The sequence below is a fragment of the Caenorhabditis remanei genome, chromosome IV (genome assembly GCF_010183535.1).
Source record: "Caenorhabditis remanei strain PX506 chromosome IV, whole genome shotgun sequence".
NCBI lineage: Eukaryota > Metazoa > Nematoda > Chromadorea > Rhabditida > Rhabditidae > Caenorhabditis > Caenorhabditis remanei.
Genome location: NC_071331.1, coordinates 10,076,677 through 10,098,040, shown reverse-complemented (window position 1 = coordinate 10,098,040; position 21,364 = coordinate 10,076,677). Strand labels below are relative to the sequence as shown.

Below are 21,364 nucleotides of genomic sequence, written 5' to 3'. Positions count from 1 at the left end.
AACAAAGTCGGCAATTCCGTGCTCCCTGACCAAGGAATTCAAATTTATGCAATATTTACTGTTTTAATAAATCTACAATTGTTTTTCTAGTTTATCTTTGTTAGTGTGTTTTATAAACTACATTTTTACTACCATAGTTTTTTTCCTGTCATAAATCATTAGTCATTTTCATAACAACGCCTGAAAAAGAACGACCCAATCAACAAAAATTTCTCGACGTAAATTGAGCAACATTCTCCGTGTAATTGCATAAATAATCATCAACGTTTCATTGTCATAATGTTTCATAAAATTGATATATGGGGCAAATCCAGTACCGGAAAGTTCCTCACTTCCTCGACCTCGTTCATCTAAACAATTCGGTTTCCGGACTATTCTGTTTCCAAATCCATTCCCTCGTCTTGATAAAAACACAGCGGATGAAAGCCCACAATATCGTAAAAATGAGTTGACCTTTTTGTTCTTTCCCTTGAAAACTTTGTGAGGTGTGGTGTTGTTTCTCTCCAATTAGATTCTGTTCTCTCACGGTTGGCGTCGAACTGTGAACTATCTAAACTCAAACAACTTAATGAATCCACAACAGTTTGGGTTTAGATCGCGGAGAGGCACTGAGTCTCAGCTCGTTGAATATCAAGGGAATATACTGTCACTGTGCAACAAGTACAAATCTTGTTATTCAGTTTACGTAGATTTCCGACGTGCTTTCGACAAAGTCTCTTTCAGTAAACTCATCGAAAAACTCAAAAGTTATGGAATTCATTCTAATCTATTAAATTGGTTACAATCGTTTCTGTCCGGTAGGTCTCAGTCGGTTAAAGTCGAAAATGCCCTTTCCATTCCCTTTGAAGTCAAGTCGGGAGTGCCTCAGGGATCGGTCCTGGGGCCTCTCCTTTTCCTACTATATATTAATGACATTAATGTTAATTTTCAGTCTCAGGTTCTTCTTTATGCTGATGATCTAAAATTGTTTTCGAACAGGGAAGATTTCATTGCACATGACTTGGAATTACTTCGGATTTGGTGCGAAAAATGGCAAATGGATGTTGCTCCTGAAAAGTGTAATATCATAAAATTCTCCCATCTCAAATCTAATTCTAATCCAATCGCCAACTGTGCAGTGTTCAACGGAGCTAATATCCCGCCAGTCACCCAAATCCGTGATCTCGGAATAATTTTCTCGGGAAATCTGGTCTTCAATGCTCATATTAACACCATTGTTGGAAATGCACAAAGAAGAATCAACGTTCTCTTCAACATATTGAAACATGCGCCTCTGGAAATTTTCCTTAAATGCTTCATTATATACGCCCGACCATTATTGGAATACGGATCTGTAGTCTTTTCTCCAGTCCTTAAAGAACTCGTCAGAAAAATTGAAAATGTTCAGAAGTCGTTCATTTATAGATGCTATAAAAAATTCGGAAAAGTGTACAATGGATATTTCAATGCAATTCAGGAATGCGGATTCGAATCCTTAGAATATCGAAAACTATTAGCTGATTTATCATTTATTTACAAATGCTTAGTTACAAAGGACGTCGAAATGCCGAATCATCTGTTCTATACTTATCCGAAGCTGAGCCATTTAAGGAGACACAAATACTATGTCAGAACTACTCTCCCGAACAAATATAAATGTTTTTCCCAATATCTATCCATTCGATCCCTTGCTTGTTGGAATTCTCTTCCTGAGAGTATTTTTATCTCTATCCCTACACCTGATTGCTTTAGAACTCGGCTTCGTGCCCTTCCATTACAAAACTATCTTACTCTTAGCGATCTTAATTACTAGTTCTTATCTGCTCAGCTCTCTACCCTTGTCTCATACCCTCTCTCCCACCGTATTGTATTCACCACTCATCACATTCCGTTTTCTTGCCTCATTACCCAACAAAACAGCCCGGTCTCTTCTACGTATCCTTCTTACTCTATCCTTGTATTATTATCTTCTGCAATTGTTCCCGACCATCCACCACCCTACATAAACCTCAAAGGTGATCGGAGTAGGAATGCGAAGTAGCTTTAGGATTCTCACAGCAATCCACTTGGACACCTTGTCTAAGGCTCTGAGCACCCAAAAGCGAAGGCATAATATCTCTCAAAGTAGCTCTGTTGTTGGGTCGGCCGCTGCCAGGCTTCCCCTACCAACGAGTGAAATGATTGTCTCAGACGTTGTCTTACCTTCCTCCGGTAAAATCGCCCTATTTCTTCTCCATACAATCTCATTAACTGGTGGTCTGGCCCAATTGCTCATTATCTACGCCCCCTCGCTTCCTATATTATTTATCTTCTACCATACCTTCATTCTTCTTCCTATCTGTTTAAATCTTCTACAATTATCGTACAGTTTACATTCTTCTTAGCCCCTTCACCTCTATTCATGTATTTCTCCGGTTATCTCCCTTTTTCTGGTGTAGCATAAGTGGCATGTTCCCTCCTACAATAAATAAATACAAATACTTCAAGAATTTTTTAATTCGGTCCACAACCCGCTGAGAGCGAACGCCGGAAAGTTTGGTCATAGAGATAGCCGAAGAAAGTTGGGGGCCGTGGCCTAGAAATTCTAGGCGTCGATGGTTACACGCAGGTAATCTGGGGACTCGGATTTCAAGCTTAATCCTTGTATCTCATGATGGAGTGAAGCTTTTCCTAAAAACTTTCACAGAGTTAATCATTGATTTTATTTTACTGTTTCAAGTTCCAGTCTATTGTTACAACCTAAATTATAAAATCGGCATTGTTTCGAAAATTGCACTTTCCTTGCACAGAAAAGTTGGAATTCATAATATTGAGGTTAGATCCAGGGACGAGCGGAACTTAAAATTTCGGTAATCCGGCAATTGCCGATTTCAAAAATCGGCAATTTTCGGCAACACAAGTAATAATAAGGGGTTTTCCTAAGTCGGGAGAAAAAAATGCGAGCAAAGTACACTTTATTTTACTAGTGACAGTTGTTCTGAATAAATGAGAGTATTTTCCCATATTTTTTGAGAAATATTTAAAAAATTCTTTTAGAAAAGGAAGAAATATCGATTTTTGTATCGCTTTTGTCGAATTCAGCTTGAAAATTAAACAGATTTAGAAAAAAAACTGCAAAAAAAATTGCTGAAAAAAAAGTCGGCTATTCCGGCTATTCGGCAACGCGGCAATGCCGCTCGTCCCTGTCCCTGACCAACGAATTCAAATTTATGCAATATTTACAGTTTTAATAAATCTACAATTGTTTTTCTAGTTTATCTTTGTTAGTGTGTTTTATAAACAACATTTTTGCAACCATGGTTTTTCCCTGTCATAAATCATTAGTCATTTTTATAACAACGCCTGAAAAAGAACGACACTCCAATCAACAAAAATTTCTCGACGTAAATTGAGCAGCATTCTCCGTGTAATTCCATAAATAATCATCAACGTTTCATTGTCAGTCATAATGTTTCATAAAATTGATATATGGGGCAAAGCCAGTACCGGAAAGTTCTTCAATTCCTAGACCTTGTTCATCTAAACAATTCGGTTTCCGGTCTATTCTGTTTCGAGATCCATTCCCTCGTCTTGATAAAAACACAACGAATGAAACACCACAGTATCGGAAAAATGACTTGACCTTTTTGTTCTTTGCCTTGAAAACTTTGTGAGGTGTGGTGTTGTTTCACGGTGGTTGGCGTCACACTCATTAATCACTCCCGCGTGAAATAAGATAGGGATCTTGAGATAGAGAAGATACATTCGAAACCTGTGATTCTTTATCATGAAGTATGTAATTTTCCTGTTTATTATTTTTCCCTTAACTTTCTCATACAACTTTCTAGTATTCTGTCCATTATTCGGTCATAGTCACACAACATTCTTTGCGAAAATTGCAGATACTCTTTCAGATGCAGGACATAATGTGGTGCGTTTTGAACAGAGCTCACAATCAGAAAGTTGAAAAAAAAACTGAAAAAATTCAGACATTTTTCACACCAACCGTCACCAGAAAGTATAAGAAAATCAACTACGTGAGAGCTACTAAAAAAGTGATTCACTTGGAGCCAAGTGAGCAACTTGCACTAATTGGAGACAAATTTCAAATGAGTGACCCTTCGAAATTCTGGAAACAAGACTCATCGATATACGAGATTTTACCAATGATTGAAACGTTTTTCGAGATGTTTGTGGAGCTTACTAAAGTGCTCGAGGAGAACTTAGAGCTGTTAGATAAACTTAAAGAAGAAAATTTCGATGTGATGATATTTGAGAATATTGTGCCACCTGCTTATAGTGAGTTTTAAATTGAGTGAAATGCGCTCTATTGACAAATGAATTCCAGGTGTCCTTGACTACCTTCAAATCGAAACTTTCATTCCTTCGACTTCCATTGCATTTGACAATAGCTTATTGTATTCGATCGGAGAACCATTCATGCCAAGTGCCATTCCATGTTGGTTTAACTCAAAAACTCTTTTCGGTTTTTATACATTTCTGTTTTTTTTTCAGTTCCGATATCTGAGTACTCTGATAGAATGAGTTTCAGTGAGCGACTTATCAATTCAATCAGTATTCCGATCATGAACACTTTCCTTCCAAAACGAGAATTCAAGTCTTTCCGTCCACCGTACTCCTTCATTGAGATGGCTTCCATGGAGCCTCTGAGCTCTTTTATTTTCACAAATTCCAATCCATACATTGATTATCCACGTCCAACACTGGAGAAAAATGTTCAAATTGGTGGGATTTCAGTTCAGATTGAGAAGTTGAGAAATATGAAAGTTGATGAAGAGTGGGATCGGATTCTGAACATGAGATCAAAGACAGTTTTGATTTCTTTTGGATCTTTTATGTTGTCAAAGGATATGCCATTGGAGTATAAGTGAGTTTTAGGTTCGCGACGTGTAGATACCAGACGGTTCGTAAAGAAAATTTTTGAAAACTACTTTTTTTCGGTTTCAAAATGTCTAGTTCCCAAATGTTCCGGACTTTACATTGGTGTGTAAGTCACTAACAAGGGAACCCCAAGACCAAGAGAAATCCGAGAAAAACTTTGAGAGCTCATAACTCGGATGAAAGTGTCGGGCGGATTTCAAAAATCTCAGGAACATCTATTTAGGCCATGTTTAATCTATCCTGAAAGTTTCAGCAAAAAAAAACACTTGCATAGTCTTGGGGTTCCCTTGTAAATATCTATAACTAGTATTTCAGAAAAGCTCTAGCAAGAGCCATGGCCACTTTTCCAGAAGTCACATTTATCTGGAAATATGAATCAGATGACTCTACTACCTTCTCTAAAGGAATCGAGAATATTCATTTCTCGAAGTGGATTCCACAAACTGCGCTTCTCGGTGTGCTTATGTTAAAATTCCCCAACTTTTTATTTCCATTTCCAGGTGACTCTCGCCTATCTGCATTCTTTACTCACGGTGGTCTTGGCAGTGTTAATGAAGTCAGCTACTTGGGAAAGCCTACTATCTTGGTAAATCTTAAAAATCCGTGTCTTCATTCGTACCTTCTTATTTTCAGTGTCCAATTTTCGCTGACCAGATGAGGAATGCAAAAATGCTTACCAGACACAATGGGTCTATTGAGATTTCAAAATATGAATTGGCGGATTCAGAGAAGATTGAAGAAGTCTTCAGGATCATTTTGTTTGATACATCGTCAGGAACCGTTAGACTGCAAAATTAAACATTTTGAAACATTTTCAGATACCGATTGGCCTCTGAAACTCTTGCATTACAATTAGCTAACCAGCCGGTGAAACCAAAAGAACTATTAGTGAGACATGCTGAGTTCGCAGCACAGTGAGTTGGGTATATTTGTCAAGAGTAGGATCCCAGTACAAAAATTAAGCTTCTTTGTAAACCCCCGATCTTTTAGTCGCAAAAAATACCGTTTCTGGATTTAGTTATACTTATTTGGCCACCGGGCGTTATTAAATAATTTACAGAAAGTGGAAGATATTTTACGACATCGTGAAACCTAACAAATTATCTCACAAATTGCCTCTAAAAACAATTGTTTTTTTCAGATTCGGACGTCTTCCATCACTGGATCCATACTCTCGACAAATGTCATTCATTGAGTATTTTTTGATTGATCTTGCTTTTGTTGGATTAATTTCTTTGTTATTAAGCTCATTGGTATTGTTTCTCATCACGAAGCGAACTTTCAGTTTCATCAGATTCATTTTTTTTTCAGCAGTCAAACTGAAAATAGATTGAATATATTTTTGTTTCCAACAACGACAATAATGAGAAATAAATAGAACTTAATATTGAGTCACCTTGAAGAAACAGAAAAAAAACTAACAAATCCAGTAGATAAAATTTAATATCTCAACTTCTTTCTCAAATAAATTGGTGGAACTCTGTTTTTTTTTCATGTGGTTTTCATTTTGCATCGCATTTCTGTTTCTCCACTACATCTAAACGAATCGGTTTCAATTCTTTCTCACTTCTCGATTTTTCTCTAACAAACTCGGAAAAAACAGAAAGGATGGGTTCGAACACTGCGATACTGGAAAAATGAGTTGATCTTTTTGTTCTTTGTTTCCCCTGAAAATAAGATAAATAGAAGAGGGGAAAGAATGAGAAATGAATAGATGCACTTTGTGTTTTGAGCTGAAATTTGAACCTTCTTTGGAGGGTTGTCAAGGATATGATTTACTAATGGAATGTCTCAGGAAGAAAATTAGAAACAAGTTTCTTGTCTCTTCTTTTTCAAGTTCAGGAAACGAGAACTTCGAACTATTTTTTGGAGAACAATTTCCAAATTTATCGTTAAAATTGTTGGGGAACTTCGTGAACTTTATCAGTTTCGATTTCGCATTGTTGTTTTCTCCACATGGAAGCAGATTGTATATTGGAAATCCCTGGTTAATTATCTCATAGATTATTATCTCATAATTATATTATCTCATAGGTATTTTGACGTTAGTGAGAAACAGTTATATCCTCACAACGCTTCAAAATTCTACTGTTTTATCACAATTGTATTAATTAGCAACTTGAACATCTGGTGATTCGAAGAATCGATTCTTAATTTTCCGAATTTTCACCTATATCTTCTGACCAACAATTTTAAAGGCGTATTGTGGTCTGTTGTGATGTTTTCATATCATAATGTATGAGTTTCGGCGAGTTCATTTTCATACTTCAAGAATTTTTTAATTCGGTCCACAACCCGCTGAGAGCGAGCGCCGGAAAGTTTGGTCATTGAAAGGGTCGCAGAAAATTGGGGCCGTGGCCTAGAAATTCTACTAGAAATTCGTTGATTTTTTAAATTTTGACGATATTTCGATTATTTTCGTTGTATTTCTTCAATAATTTCGATAGAATAAGGCAAATATTAATAGAAAAACACTAAAAACTATCGAAAATAACGCGAGAAATAGCAGAATACTGAAAAAACCGACGGAAAGTTTGGTCAGCGAGAATGTTCTAGAAATTTCATTTCGGTAAAGTTGTTTTTTCAGTATTCTGCTATTTCTGGCGTTATTTTCGATAGTTTTTAGTGTTTTTCTATTAATATTTGCCTTATTCTATCGAAATTATTGAAGAAATAAAACGAAAATAATCGAAAATATCGTCAAAATTTAAAAAATCAACGAATTTCTGGTAGAATTTCTAGGCCACGGCCCCCAATTTTCTGCGACCCTTTCAATGACCAAACTTTCCGGCGCTCGCTCTCAGCGGGTTGTGGACCGAATTAAAAAATTCTTGAAGTATGAAAATGAACTCGCCGAAACTCATACATTATGATATGAAAACATCACAACAGACCACAATACGCCCTTAAATTTATGGATTATTTACTGTTTCAATAAGTCTACAATTGTTTTTCTTGTTTATCTCTGTTAGTTCTTCGTTATTTATACCAATATTTTTTTTCGGTCATAGATAATTATCAGAAGTTGAAGTTACTTTTCTTTTCAGAGTTTAGTGGAACAACTACAATTTTCTCAACACCGTCACGAGAAAGACATGCGGAAGAAAAAATGCAAAAAATGCTTACAGATAAGCAGAGGACGCTTAATTGTTTCCAACAGGACACTTTTTAAGATTTTTTTAAACTTCACGCTTTCTGGAATGACCCGAAAAAGGCCGACACTCCACTAAAAAAACCGACGCTTCACTCTCCGAAACTTTCTCGACGTAAATTGAACAGCGCTCTCCGTGTAACCTGTATCAGTATTCATCAAAATTTCTTCATTGTCAGCTAAACTGTTTCATAAAATTAATATATGATGCAAAACTAGTGTCGGAAGGTTCTTCTTATCTTTGGGCGGACTAATTTTCAACTCGTTGAAGGTCACATTTGTTCAGAATAGCCAAAGTGAAAAATAAGAAACATGTCAAACATCTATGATGAGTAAGGAAGTTGTGGCACACACGAGATGTTAAAATTCCGTTTCAATTGAATGAAAAGCTCCAGGCTATGTGGCCCTATTCGATTTATAAACACTAATTTTTTTTAACTTCATGTTGTTGTTATAATTTTGATAAATTAGCTTGATTTCCATGTTCTTGTTTTGTGGAATACTGAAATAATCAGCTATCGAACGAATGTTGGTGTTGATTATTTTTTACAAATTGAGAAATTGAGAAACAGAAAAATCATGCACTTCTTTGACCAATTGAAGATAATTTTTCCTCGGACAAGAAAAGTAAGATAAACTTTTTTTAAACAATCTCAGAATCGGATGCTACATAAATTAATTTTGGTTCGTATTGAGTTCATTGGGAGACAAAGATTTTTTTTAACTCCTGGAAGTTCTCAATCAGATTATTTTAAGAGATTTCATCGTCGTGTATTTTTTTGATCTCATTTATTGATTGGAAACCTTGGTGTTGAATATTTTTCTACAGATTGCAAAACAGGAAGTTATATTGTGTTCATTGGTCTTTGGTTGATCCTCTGATTGAAAAAGTAGTTCTCAAGATAAACTGGTGCTGAAACGTGTTAGAAACTTGGACTTAAAAGAAAACAGAACAGAGTAACCGAAATGGAAAAAAATTGAATGTATTACAGACTTAATTGTTCTGTTCCGTGCTTTGACGTTTTTTGAAGAAAACCAGATGTTCCATTTTCAAAACTTCAAGTACTGAAAAAGTGCTGAGAAAAATGAAGTTTCTACTTTCCAGTCGAAATTAGCTCCGCATTTAATCAGTTTTCAATTCGAATAGCTGTCAAAAAGTGATCCGTCTCGAGGAGAAATAGAGATAAATTGGTTGACCAATCCGTTTTTTTTCATGTGGTTTTCATTTTGCATCTCATTTCTGTTTCTCCACTACATCTAAACAAATCGGTTTCAATTCATTCTCACTCTTGACGCTTAACTTTCCCCCATCTTCAATTTTCCCCAAATCGACTCGGAAAAAGCATAAAGGATGGGTTCGAAGACTGCAATACTGGAAAAGTGAGTTGACGTTTTTGTTCTTTGTTTCCCCTGAAAATGAGATAAAGAGAAGAAGGGAAAGAATGAGAAATGACCAAATGCACTTTGTGTTTTGATCTGAAATTTGAATCTCCCTTGGAGGGTTGTCAAGGATGTGATTTACTAATGGAATGTCTCAGGAAGAATCAAAAGACTCGGAGAAGGATACTTTAGAAAATTGGATAGAGAGTTCTTCTGTTTCAAATTTTTGGCTGTTGGTGGTTTAGTTTTTTTGCCGGGTTCAATCGACTGCAATTAACCGTCTATTTTTTGATCCGAAAATGCAAAAAAAGTTGGTGGTTCAGTTTTTTAGCAGGTTTATCCAATTGAGTAATAATAGCTCGGCACAGTTGTTACAACTGCGCTCCACCGAATTGCCCTTGAAAAATGAATATTTTTCTCTAAGGCTCTCAATTTCGCACACATTTTTCTCCAATTTCGATAGAGCGCGGCTGTAAGAAGCGTGCCGAGCTAATAAATTTCCAATTTACTTTCAATTTCCTTTCTGAGTCCAAGAAGTCTAAGCGAGAACTACACCGTATCCACTTCCTAATAGTACTTCATTTTTTGAAAAAAAAAAATGCAGACTCGGTAAAACAGAAAAAATTGAAATTCTAGAATGCGGCATTAAATTTATTACATATAATAAGTAATTTCTATTCACAATTTCAGCAGAAACTAATAATTGAAATTTCTTTTTTACTTATTTCACATTCTGACTGATACATGCCATCGTAAAGAAACTAGTAATAGTAATTAGTGAGTCACATTTCATTTGTCAAGTGCTTGAAATAGTGATAATATTGTTTGAATTCCTGCAGGTAGCTTTGAGTTGAGGGACTCTGGTATTTAAACTGAAGAAAACCTACTCCCTAGTTTGTGAACAAATGTTTCTAAAAATATCAACATTCAACTATAATTTTTCTGCTTCAACAATATGTTTCATAGATTCGTTTTTATTATAAAAATGATGATGCGATTATTTGCGAGGCTCCAACACCTATGCAGTTAGTTTGTTTTCCAAAGGAAGAAATCTCTTTTAAGCCTCTGTTTTAGCTGTTTCACACGTATTGCATTAGTTTTGTATGTCCAGTGATCTGAGGGCGAATGAACGGTTCACAATTTTTTTTTCTAAACGGAAAAAGGACAGCAATATGAGAAAAAAGATGTTTACAAAGTTCAATAAAATATCCAATTTTCTGCTTTCACCCAATAAAAAAAGTAACAAGACATGAATATCTGAAAACGTATTTTATTGAATTGAACGGAAAGTTTATAGAGTTTCGACAAGAGAATTGAACTTCTAGTCGATGGTCCTTTCTCTATTTTCGAAACACTTTCCCATATTCTTGTTGTCTCTTTGCACAAGTTCCCATGATGCAGAGAGGGGATACATCTGACTCCGATTAATTTATTTCTTCGCCGCTGCATTACTTTTTGTTTTTCGGAGAGCACCAACTTTTTTGATTATTTTTCTTATTGTTGGTTTTTGGCTGGGAACAAAATTGGGGCAATACTTTATTGGAAATAGCTATACCTTGTTCGAAACAGTTATTTTTCTTACTGGTAGGCACAAAATTTTCGGAACCGAGCATTGAATTATTCTCGTGTAGACAGTTAACTCTTAACAGTAGAGTCATATATTCCTTTTTAGTAGACTGGGTTTATTACTGTCAGAAACAGTTTCAAAAGTTTTGTTTCATCCACTTTTCAAACCTTGTGTAATATATTTCATGTATTCTCTTGATTTTGCTAACTTGTCGTTTGATGGGGGCAGGGCCGAGGAATTTTGTTTTTGAATTAAACACCCAAAAATTATTTTCAAATGCTTTTTACCACTACGTTCTCTGTGGAACTACTTAAATTTGTCAATTTACTCGAATTTTAGCTCATAATGCCCCAAAAACTCCTTTTTCAAAAATTTCTGTTGTAAAAAAATATTTTTTTACGGAAAAGCGCTGTGTCCGGGCCGAGCCGCCGATGGAAATTTGGAAAATTGCCCAGCCCGGTCCTTGAAAAGTATGTGAAATTGGAGTAGAAGGAATTTATTACAGAGATGTTACTTTCCTGTTATCTATCAAATGGGTTGAACAGTATTATTTTTCAAATCGAAAACTAACTTTCATAGAATTCATGGCTAACTACTGTTCATCCAATGGAACAAAGTTCTTCTTCTCACCTGATTAATTTTTCATTTTGAACCTACTGAAACATATAATTTCGTTACATAAAATACTGTTTCAGAGACTTGTTCTGATAAACTATGCCTAATCTCAATGTTAGTTTACTTTTGTATTCTAAATAGGCTATATGAAAACAAATTCGATTAAGCCTCTTTCAACATTATTGCAAAGTTTTGAAACAGTAATTTGGTTTTTGAACTTTCTGTGTCCAAACGTCCATATTATTTTTGAAATTCTATTTGTATATTTTCACATACCCCTGATTTTATTGTAGCTTGTAGAACACCTATACACCTGGAGTAACCGAACCGAAAACATTTAGTCTCACTTTCCCCTTCATTTCAGAAACTACTAAACGAACACTCTATTTCTAAAATTGTCCCCGTTCAATCTCAATTCTCCTCCCCCTTCATTTTTCTTTTCGAAATACATACGAACAATTTATGGTGTCACGAAGGCTCATTTTATTTCTAATCGTTCACTTGAATAAATCGAGTCTTGTTTTATTACGGAATATTTGGGAATTGGTGATGTTTTAATGGAGGGAGGATGTGCTCTTTTATTTAGAGTGTTTTATGAGAGAACGTTTCATTTTTTCTTATAAAATGAGAGATATGTGCAACGTTCGAAAATACAAATGTTTATTTTTCAAAAATAGCTGAAACAGTCAGAAAATAGTTTTGGTTCGTATTCACTTATTACAGTTGTAGGTTTTAGACAAATACTCATATCAGTCTGAATCGAACCTGTGTGAGCTTTTTATTTATTTGAAAATCTCTCACGTGATAACCCCAGGCCAGCTGTTCATTAGGCGGTTTTTGTTAAATTTGAAATATATGAGATCCAGAAGAATGTAATAGTTATAAAACAAAACAATTATCCAGAATCATGATACTCACAATTTTTTTAAAATCTCTGTCTCAGTCCCCCTATTTGTTCACTGCGATTTTCTTACCGACAATGATTCATCTTTTTTTGTAAATTCTCTGTATCAGGTCTACATCGATTACGAATGTTCTTGATTTTGGTTCTGAAACAGTACAAATAAAAACAACAATTTTGAAGGCTTTCTTAAATGTATTGAAACCAAAATTAATTTTGAAATTCAATAACCTACTTGACATATTTTCAAATACCTTTCAGTCCGATTTGATGTCAGGTAACATGATATACAAAATGAGAACACTTGAGTCTCGCTTGAGTAATAGTGTGTCCTGGACGATACTTCTGATACGAGCTCAAAGGAGCCTGACACTTTTTTTCTGTGAAACTGTGAAAGTTTCTTGACAAGGAATACTTGTTTTTCTACTTTGTTATCTGCCTTCAAATAAGTTTCATGTTTTCGCTAGTTTTTTGAAATAGATCAAGCTGGTTTCACCGGTTTTTACTACTTCAGTCATGTTACCATCAGAGTCAGAAGGTGTATGATTATCACTATAACTGGAAAATTCCCAGTTTCACGGTTTTGTTTATCTTTTTCGCTAGTTTTTCGCTTTTGATAAGTAATTTTTAACAAATCATCAGTTTACAATAATTTTTTATTCAAATGACTAAAATGATCTTCATTTTTTAAATGTTCGTAGGAGAGTTGATCGATTGAATGCTCGGTATCGGGAATATGAATATTTCAAATATTTTTTGGTAATGCTATGTTGTTATATAGGTGAGCATACATTTCAATCGTCTCCGAACTTGATCTTCGAATTTTCTCACAAGTATTTTTTAGAAACTCCTTTAAACAGTATTTTAAATTAGTAAAATTTAAAGTTGTTTCAAAAAATGTGAGCTGGAATTTCTATGAGACCGGTTTCAGAATATTCGTTTCAGTTTAGTTGGACAACTTGAATATGATTGTCATCTTCCATCTTTAAGAAATCAGCAGTTTTCATGATTTCCTCAAAAAAATGAAAAAATCTTCTATTTTATAATACCAACATGAGTGTATTGAATGTAGGTTCGATGTCGCGAATAACGGTTGTAAACATTTTGAAACACGAATAATATTCTGAATACTTTTTGGTAATGATGAATTTCCAATTTCTCTGTGTTATTATGTATATGTTTTGGCATCTCAATCGATTTCAATGCTAACTTCCTTTATATTCGCTAAATCTTCAAATTTTCCCATGCAAACAGTATTTCCAATCAGCAAAATTTAAAGTTGATTCAAAAATGTGAGCTGAAATTTCAATGAGACCGGTTTCAGAATATTCGTTTCAGTTTAGTTGCACAACCTGAATAGGATTGTCATCTTCCATCTCCAAATATCTTCTATTTTTTAAAACAGTGGATCGAATGTAGGCTCAATACCGTGAATAACGATTGTAAACATTTTGAAACACGAATAATATTCGAATACTTTTTGGTAATGAAAAAATTCCAGTTTCTCTGTGTTATTATATGTTTTGGTATCCCAATTGATTTCAATGTTACTTTCATTTATTTTCGCTGAATCTTCAAATTTTCCCATGCAAACAGTATTTCCAATTAGCAAAATTTAAAGTTGATTCAAAAAATGTGAGCTGAAATTTCTATGAGACCGGTTTCAGAATATTCGTTTAGGTTTAGTTGCATAACTTGAAAATAATTGGCACATTCTAAATATTATCGGAATAAAAAAGTTCCGACATTTTTCACCGATGCGCATTCGCGGCTAAAATTTTCAAAAATACTACTTTTTAATTAAATTTGATCTATTTTCCTTGAAATTTGTTTTTTTTCTGTCAAATTTTATTGAAAAAGTAGTATTTTTGAAAATTTTTCCCGCGAAATCAGTGTCAATAGAACTGAAACCGTGCCCTGAAATTGCAAGATGATAAGTGGGCGTTCCCGGAGATCAGTGGCGGGACTTTTGCGCGTCGATGAAAAATGTTGGAACTTTTTTATTCCGATAATATCGAATTTTCAGAAAACCCTGAACTTTTTAAGTTATAACTGAACCAATTCTAAATTCACCTCTTCCTTTTCATCTCTCCCTCTTAAATCATTCTTCCCGCCAATCCATCTTGTACTTTCTCTCTGCCCGATGTATGCTCTCTTGTTCTTGTTCTCTTCACCATAGGAAGTCCCTTCTTTTCACTTCTTCAAATACCCTTGCGTTGTTGTGCTTAATAACTTGACCCCCATTCAATAGACACGTATTTTTGTGCACTTCTTCTCTCTTTGGAGGGGACCAAGTATTCCAGGTTTTTCGGGAGAGAGGAAGAAAACGTTTTTGTCTTTTTTGTTTTCGGTTGACTTAATACTACGCGTTTTTCTTTTTTTATACGTACCTCAATTCATTATTTCTTTAGGTTTATTTATTTATTTTGAGAATCACGTAGGTCACATATTGGGTTTAGTTTCTGGTTAAGTATAAACATGTTCAGCTGGCAACTTTTGATCTACTAGTAGTTTTTTTTCTCAAGTGATGCCGTAGGGACCAATTGTCTTCATTTTCTGTGTTCGTTTCAAAACAAAGCTGTGAACAACTGGAACCACTCTATCTCTGTTTTCTGTTTCGAATTATTGTCATGTGTTTTGAGAGATTGATCTAGTCCACTAATATTTTCTAAGAGATACTGATAATCCTTCCTGAAACAATAAAACAGTATTTTTCTAGTTGTTTTGAAAACTGTGAGAACCAATCTCCCTTCTAATTTTCTATACCAGTGACAAAATAAACTATTTAAATGGACAACTGTTGATTTTGTTTGAACTCTACTTTTCAACTTGTGTAAAAACAGAAAGGAATAATTTAGAATTTCCTTTCGGCGAGTGTTTATGGAAGTTCTCACACACCATTCTCATCATGCCCTATCCAAGTGGAATTCCTGGCGGAGCCTAATGGGGTATGGTATAAAATTCTTAGAATTCCTAGGGTACTGACATATTAAAAAATCAGCCGAAACGGATCTACTTGGTGCATGTGTAACCTGGCCTGGTGGCTGGAGCGAGGCATTGTCTCTTAATTATTTTTGAGCTTCTGAAACACTATTTTGTATTTCCGTTACCAGTGAACAGTCATTTTTTCGATACAAACTAGAAAATAGTTACGGCCACCAACTATGTTTTAGTTTCCGCTGTGAGTATTATTCCATCCTCATAACAGAGGAAAAATCCCACAAAATTATCGAAAAAGCAATTCTCCAATCAAGATAGAATTATGTTCACACATTTTTCTGTTTCAAATTGTTTCTATGAGTGTTTAATTGTAAATGAGCTTAATCTTATTGTCTTTGAAAGTTCGCTTGAAGTTTTCATACTTGTCAAATGACGGGGCGGCCCCTCAGGCCCGTCTTGTCAGGGATATGGGATTTTTGAGAAAAATCTTCAATTTTTTTTTCAATTTTCAATTTTTCATGCGGAAAAATTGACAAAAAGACACTCATATTATTCTATGAGAAAAGTCTGAGTTCATCTTACAATTAGTTAGCCGGGCAGCGGGCGAGGCCGGGCCGGGCCTGAAGTTTTGAAAAAAAAGCCCGGCCCGGCCCGGCCCTTGACAAGTATGGAAGTTTTCGTTTCGTGTTTCAAAATGGTAACTTTTAAGAGAAACTAAACTATCATTCAATCTCAATTTATTTATTCGTTCAATTTTTGCCTTAAAGAGTTGCTTTCCTCTTTCATTTTTTGTTTAACTGTTCCAGCTGAATCGTAATCATGCTAGTGAGTATAATAGTTAGTTTTATCTTTTTTAGAGTTCTGAAATCACGTAGTTTTTTTTCTGTTTTAGCTTCAATTTCTAATTCGAAAATCGTGTCGAATGGACATTTTCAAATTGCATATTTTTTGTTGAACATCATTTTACATTGAAAAGAGGTAAAGATATTTTGAAATAAAGTTATAATTTTAAGATTTTATTTTCTCTCCAATATCTCACAGATGCGAAAAAATCCTAAAAACGAACAAGGAAACCGCATCTAAATTGAGATTATTGTTTCAAGGTACTGTGTTAACGCTAGAGTGTCGTCTCGCGAGAATCAGTTACAGCACTTTGCGAGAATTCCAGCTGAATCCAGCATCGTCTCGTTTCGTTCTGTCTCGTTTTGTCCAGCATAAAGTTCAGCATATTCTCGTTCAGCATAGTTCAGCAAAGTTCAGTTCAGCAAAAGTTCAGTACTGTGTTAACGCCTTCTTGTAACTGCACACCAATACGTGTTGACGGTAAAGTTTCTTTAATAAAATGTTTCAAAAACCGTTTTTTATAGTTTACTTAGTGTCGAAATCTATTGCCACTAAAAGAGGGTGTTCTATGAACGGCGGGAACTCCTAGTCCGCAAACACCAAAGTCAAGAAAACAAATTCTTGACAACACCCGTTAAACTTCATTTACCTATGTAATTTTGACTCTCTGAAACAGAAACTAAATCCATACTTGTTCACGCCCGGACCTAAGGCTTTAAAAAAATTTCTCAAAAATGTTAACAATATATCATTAAAAATATGAGCAATTTGAAGATTTTTCGAAGTGTCTTCTAATTTTGAAACGTAGTTTGACTTTTTTCAAGAAAAATATGAATTTTGAATTTTGTCGCCTGTTCCCAGGCCATGACAACTATGACTAAATTAATACCACCTGGAACCCTTCTATTCTATATACATGTCAAAAATAATAATCATCTTTTCTCAATTTTACTACTACTACTACTCCCAGAAGTCTCTCCCCCTCCTCCCCCTTCTTTCGAAACTCGTCAACACAAAAATAAGGAAGAAGAGACAATATAATTCTGGGTGTAGATCATAAAAAGTCGGACAACTTATTCTCCCACCCAACTACTCTTTTTTCCTTGAAACTTCCTAACGAAAATAAAAATCAATAAACCTTTTCAGAGAATCCGATGATCCCGAACAAGAGAATTGTCTGAATTCAGGACAAAAATCGAATCGCTCGAAATTTAGCTCAAATTCGTCTAAATCAACACAAAAAATGCAGTTGGATTGGGTGAAGAAAGCCGGAAAAAAGGTGAGGAATTTCTAATTATTTCTCGTTTTTTTTCTTTTTTTTCGAAGTATTTCCCTTGGGGGATTAGGGAAGATAATTGAGAGGTAAGAGAGTTCAAAACGGGAGAAATGAGAAGTTTTTCTCTTCTTTTCTGTGTCTGTTTTCTGTTTTGATGGCCACAAAAAAAGAGAAAAGGAATTCAGAAATTGAGTCTTTTATCTGCAAGTCTCATCTTTTTTGCCGGATTTGAATTTTCTCTATTTTTTCCGTTCGAGCGTTCATTTTTGTTATCTAGATCCCTTTTTTGCAGAAAATGCTACTGTTTTCCAGAGTAGTTATAGTTTGTGGCAGTGAATATACAATGGTGGTGCCAGAATAGATTTGTTTTTCATCACTCAAAAAATTCCGAATCAAAAATTACTTATTATTCAAAGTCATAATAACAATTTCAATCGTTTTTGAGATTGAGAATCTTTTTAATCAAGTTCGATTAAAATTGATACCGTTGCAGCTCTTTCCTAATTTATTAGAACAGTAAAAATTTTACTCCTCTGTGCAACACCAAGAACTGCCTTCAATTTTACGTGCTCAACTGATAAACGCGACGATGTGGGGTAGGGCATGCCAACTATTAGATTTTAGGGCTGGTCAATGTTTCATAAACACATTTTCTTAACCATGCACTGTAATTAGGTGTACGGGTACCTGTCTGCTCAAGATGACAGCATTTTCCGTGAGGGGTGCACGCGATTTGACCCCACCATCTCCACCAGGTCCAGCGAGAAACAGATTTGAATCAAACGTTTTCCCGCAATACTGTGTACAAACATCATAATAAGATGGAGTAAATAGTTCGACGTCATTATGTGAGTAACCCTAATCTTCTCTCATTGTATGTTCAAAACAGAATATTTTGAATTGAACACCAAGGTTTTGAGGAAAAGTTGCAAAACTTGTTTCGAAGTTTTTTGTTTAATTCCAAAGAACTTACCTTCGAAAACGAATAGAAACATCCACCTCTACTAACATCACTTCAATAAAACAGAGAAAATTTTTCCGAGCAACCACAAGCGATAAATCAAAAAGGTTGGTTTGGAAGGAAAGTCTTTCCTTTTTTCAATTGTGAAATGTAATACGCTCGTTTATGATAATTCCTGGTTGGTTTGTATTGGTTTTAAAAAATTGGTCATCACTCGACAGACTTACTGATTGGTGTTTCATTTCTTGTGCCAGTATTAGTTTGAAGTATTTTATCAGCTTAGTTATAAACTAGGTAAAACTGAATAAGTTGAGATTTGGTCATTGTGGAAAATGAATAGAGCCGAGCCGATGAATCTTCCCATGATCTTGTGAAAACTATTAACTGTTAAAAAAATGAAAAGTTTTAATGAGTATGAAGAACAGTAATTTCTCAATGTCACTTTTTCCAGTTTCATAAGCTCTGATTATACCATGTACTGTTTCAACCCCTAATTTTTGAAAGTTAATTGCTGAATAACGCTTTGGACATGATGACTTTCCCGCTACACATCTTTCGAACTTCTCTTGTCCAAAAAGCTCCTCTCGATTTTATGGAACCCCAATAAAACATCGGTTGTCATGAGTAACAAAGTGCTGTCGTACTTTCCTTTTCTGTGATGGATGAGAACGAGAAATGCACGTAGAGTCGCTCGCTAATAGGTCCGAGAAGCAAAAGGGGGATGTTGGATATTAATCCTGTCTGACTTACTCTCACAGAGGGATTTCAACATTATTTTATGTTTCAGTTGAATTTTATATTACCTGACAAGGTTCTCATTTCACGGTGCTACTTCGCTTAAGAACTGCACGAATAAGAACTGTGTTGTTTAAGAACTGGGTTCGCAGAAGAACTGCGCGAAGAAGAACTGTAGCGTTGAGGAACTGCGCGTATAAGAACTGTTTCGTTTAAGAACTCTGTTCGCATTGGAGCGCGTTTGCATCAGCCACATTTTTTTCATTATTTCGATGGTTTTTTATCTGTATTTTCGATTTTTTTTTGATTAAAAATAATTTTTCAAATACAATTTAATTTTTGAAAAATTATTTTTAATCAAAAAAGAATCGAAAACACAGATAAAAAACCATCGAAATAATGAAAAAAAATGTGGCTGATGCAAACGCGCTCCAATGCGAACAGAGTTCTTAAACGAAACAGTTCTTATGCAAAACAGTTCTTCTTCGCGCAGTTCTTCTGCGAACCCAGTTCTTAAACAACACAGTTCTTATTCGTATAGTTCTTAAACGAAGTAGCACCCATTTCACTGCATTGATGCTAATGATATTGAAGTCTTACTTATTCCAAAAAGAGAAGGATTTTAATGAACTGGAAAACTTCAGTTGTTTTTACTTGTTTTGGAAATCAGTAAAATTTAGGTGCAACTTAATTTTTTCGGTTTTTAACAAACAACTTATGAGGATAGAGGACAAAGCGTTTAGTTTTAGAAAACATCAATATATGTAATTTTGAAACAAGCTGTGTCAATTAGACACCTTCACATTCTAAATGTTCGCAATCTGATTGCCCAAAACAGTACACATCTGAACTTTACAGTTTTGTATAAGATAATTTTCATTTTCAATAAGGAATGCTCACAGTATTGGCGTTGAAATTGATCAGTAAAAGGGTGTTACATACAAAAATCTTCATTTAGAAAAAAGTGTTCTATCAGACATCAAGAGTTTTGTTAGATCGTGGATAAGTTTGAGTAAGTAAAACAATTCAAAATCTAACCATTAAAATACTTGATTTTTTTATTCTTGTAAAGCGTATACGGCTACTGTACCACCATTTCGAAGCAATTGAAAATTTTGTGAATTTTTAAAACCGGCGTTTAACGCCGGTTTTTATCATTGTTATTCATTTTCAGAATACTTTCTACTCAAAAAACGCCGGTTTAGAAATGAAAAGCGGCGTTTGACGCCGGTTTGAAAATGAAAACCGGCGATGGAAGCAAGTTTTGGAAATGAACTTGCTTTTCATGCAATTAACGTGAAAATAAGCGGCGCCGGCTTGCCGCCGATTGCCGCAAGTAACAGCCCTACGTGCAGGTTAACTATGCACATAGTCATCGATTTTTAGGATTAAAGATTTTTTGGAGTTTAGAAATCAAAACAAAATTCAAAGGAGTATTGAATTATAACTTTTCACTGAAACAGTTTATCGATAGAAAGATAATGATTTCCAACAGCATTTTTAGAAAACTCACCAAATCTAAATTTTTCCTTGGAACTGGATGTTTACTCAGTAAATAAAATAACGGCACATGATACTTCATAGTTCCAAGAAATTGCAATTTTATTAATAGTTCAAAATACTTGATGTTATGTACATGCAATCTTCTCATGATGGTGTTAATTGAGATAGCTAGTTCCAGTCTACTTATTGCTTGAATAAGAAAACAATTTACACCACTTTATTGAAACATTAATTTTTATTCAAAAAATCAAACACTTCAGCGTTCAGTTCCCAGAGCAGCAGCTTTATCTTTGTGAAGCCTTGTTTCAACTTACTGAACGTAGGACCCTACTATGATTTCTGCTGGAAAGGAATAACTAAGCCTTGAGTCAAATTCATACTGCACTGAGCACCAAGATCGGGCTATTATCAGTGAAAGATAACAACTGTGAAAGTTTTTCAAAATTGAATGCAACCAAAACTTGGCAGGTGCTGTTTTTTGAATTCTGTAAAGACAACCAAAGTAAAAGAAAAATCTATATTTTCGGTAATATCACGATTAGACCCAAATCAAGGAGTTACATATGCACCAAATGTGTTCATCGCTTCAAAAAATTTCAACCACAGAACGCAATCCGGCAAATATTTGTTCT

At 34.8% G+C, this 21,364-nt stretch overlaps 1 protein-coding gene across 1 annotated transcript; it reads left to right on the top strand.

Annotated features, from left to right (window-relative positions):
• Window positions 1-3,745: 3,745 nt before the first annotated feature.
• GCK72_013113 (uncharacterized protein) lies at window positions 3,746-6,194 on the top strand (the record flags this gene model as incomplete). Its single annotated transcript, XM_053729653.1, has 9 exons — window positions 3,746-3,889; window positions 3,948-4,257; window positions 4,307-4,417; window positions 4,474-4,846; window positions 5,176-5,315; window positions 5,361-5,446; window positions 5,494-5,630; window positions 5,679-5,774; window positions 6,002-6,194. The coding sequence occupies 9 exons, from the start codon at window positions 3,746-3,748 to the stop codon at window positions 6,192-6,194; spliced, it is 1,590 nt and encodes a 529-aa protein (XP_053584425.1).
• Between the last annotated feature and the right edge of the window lie 15,170 nt (window positions 6,195-21,364).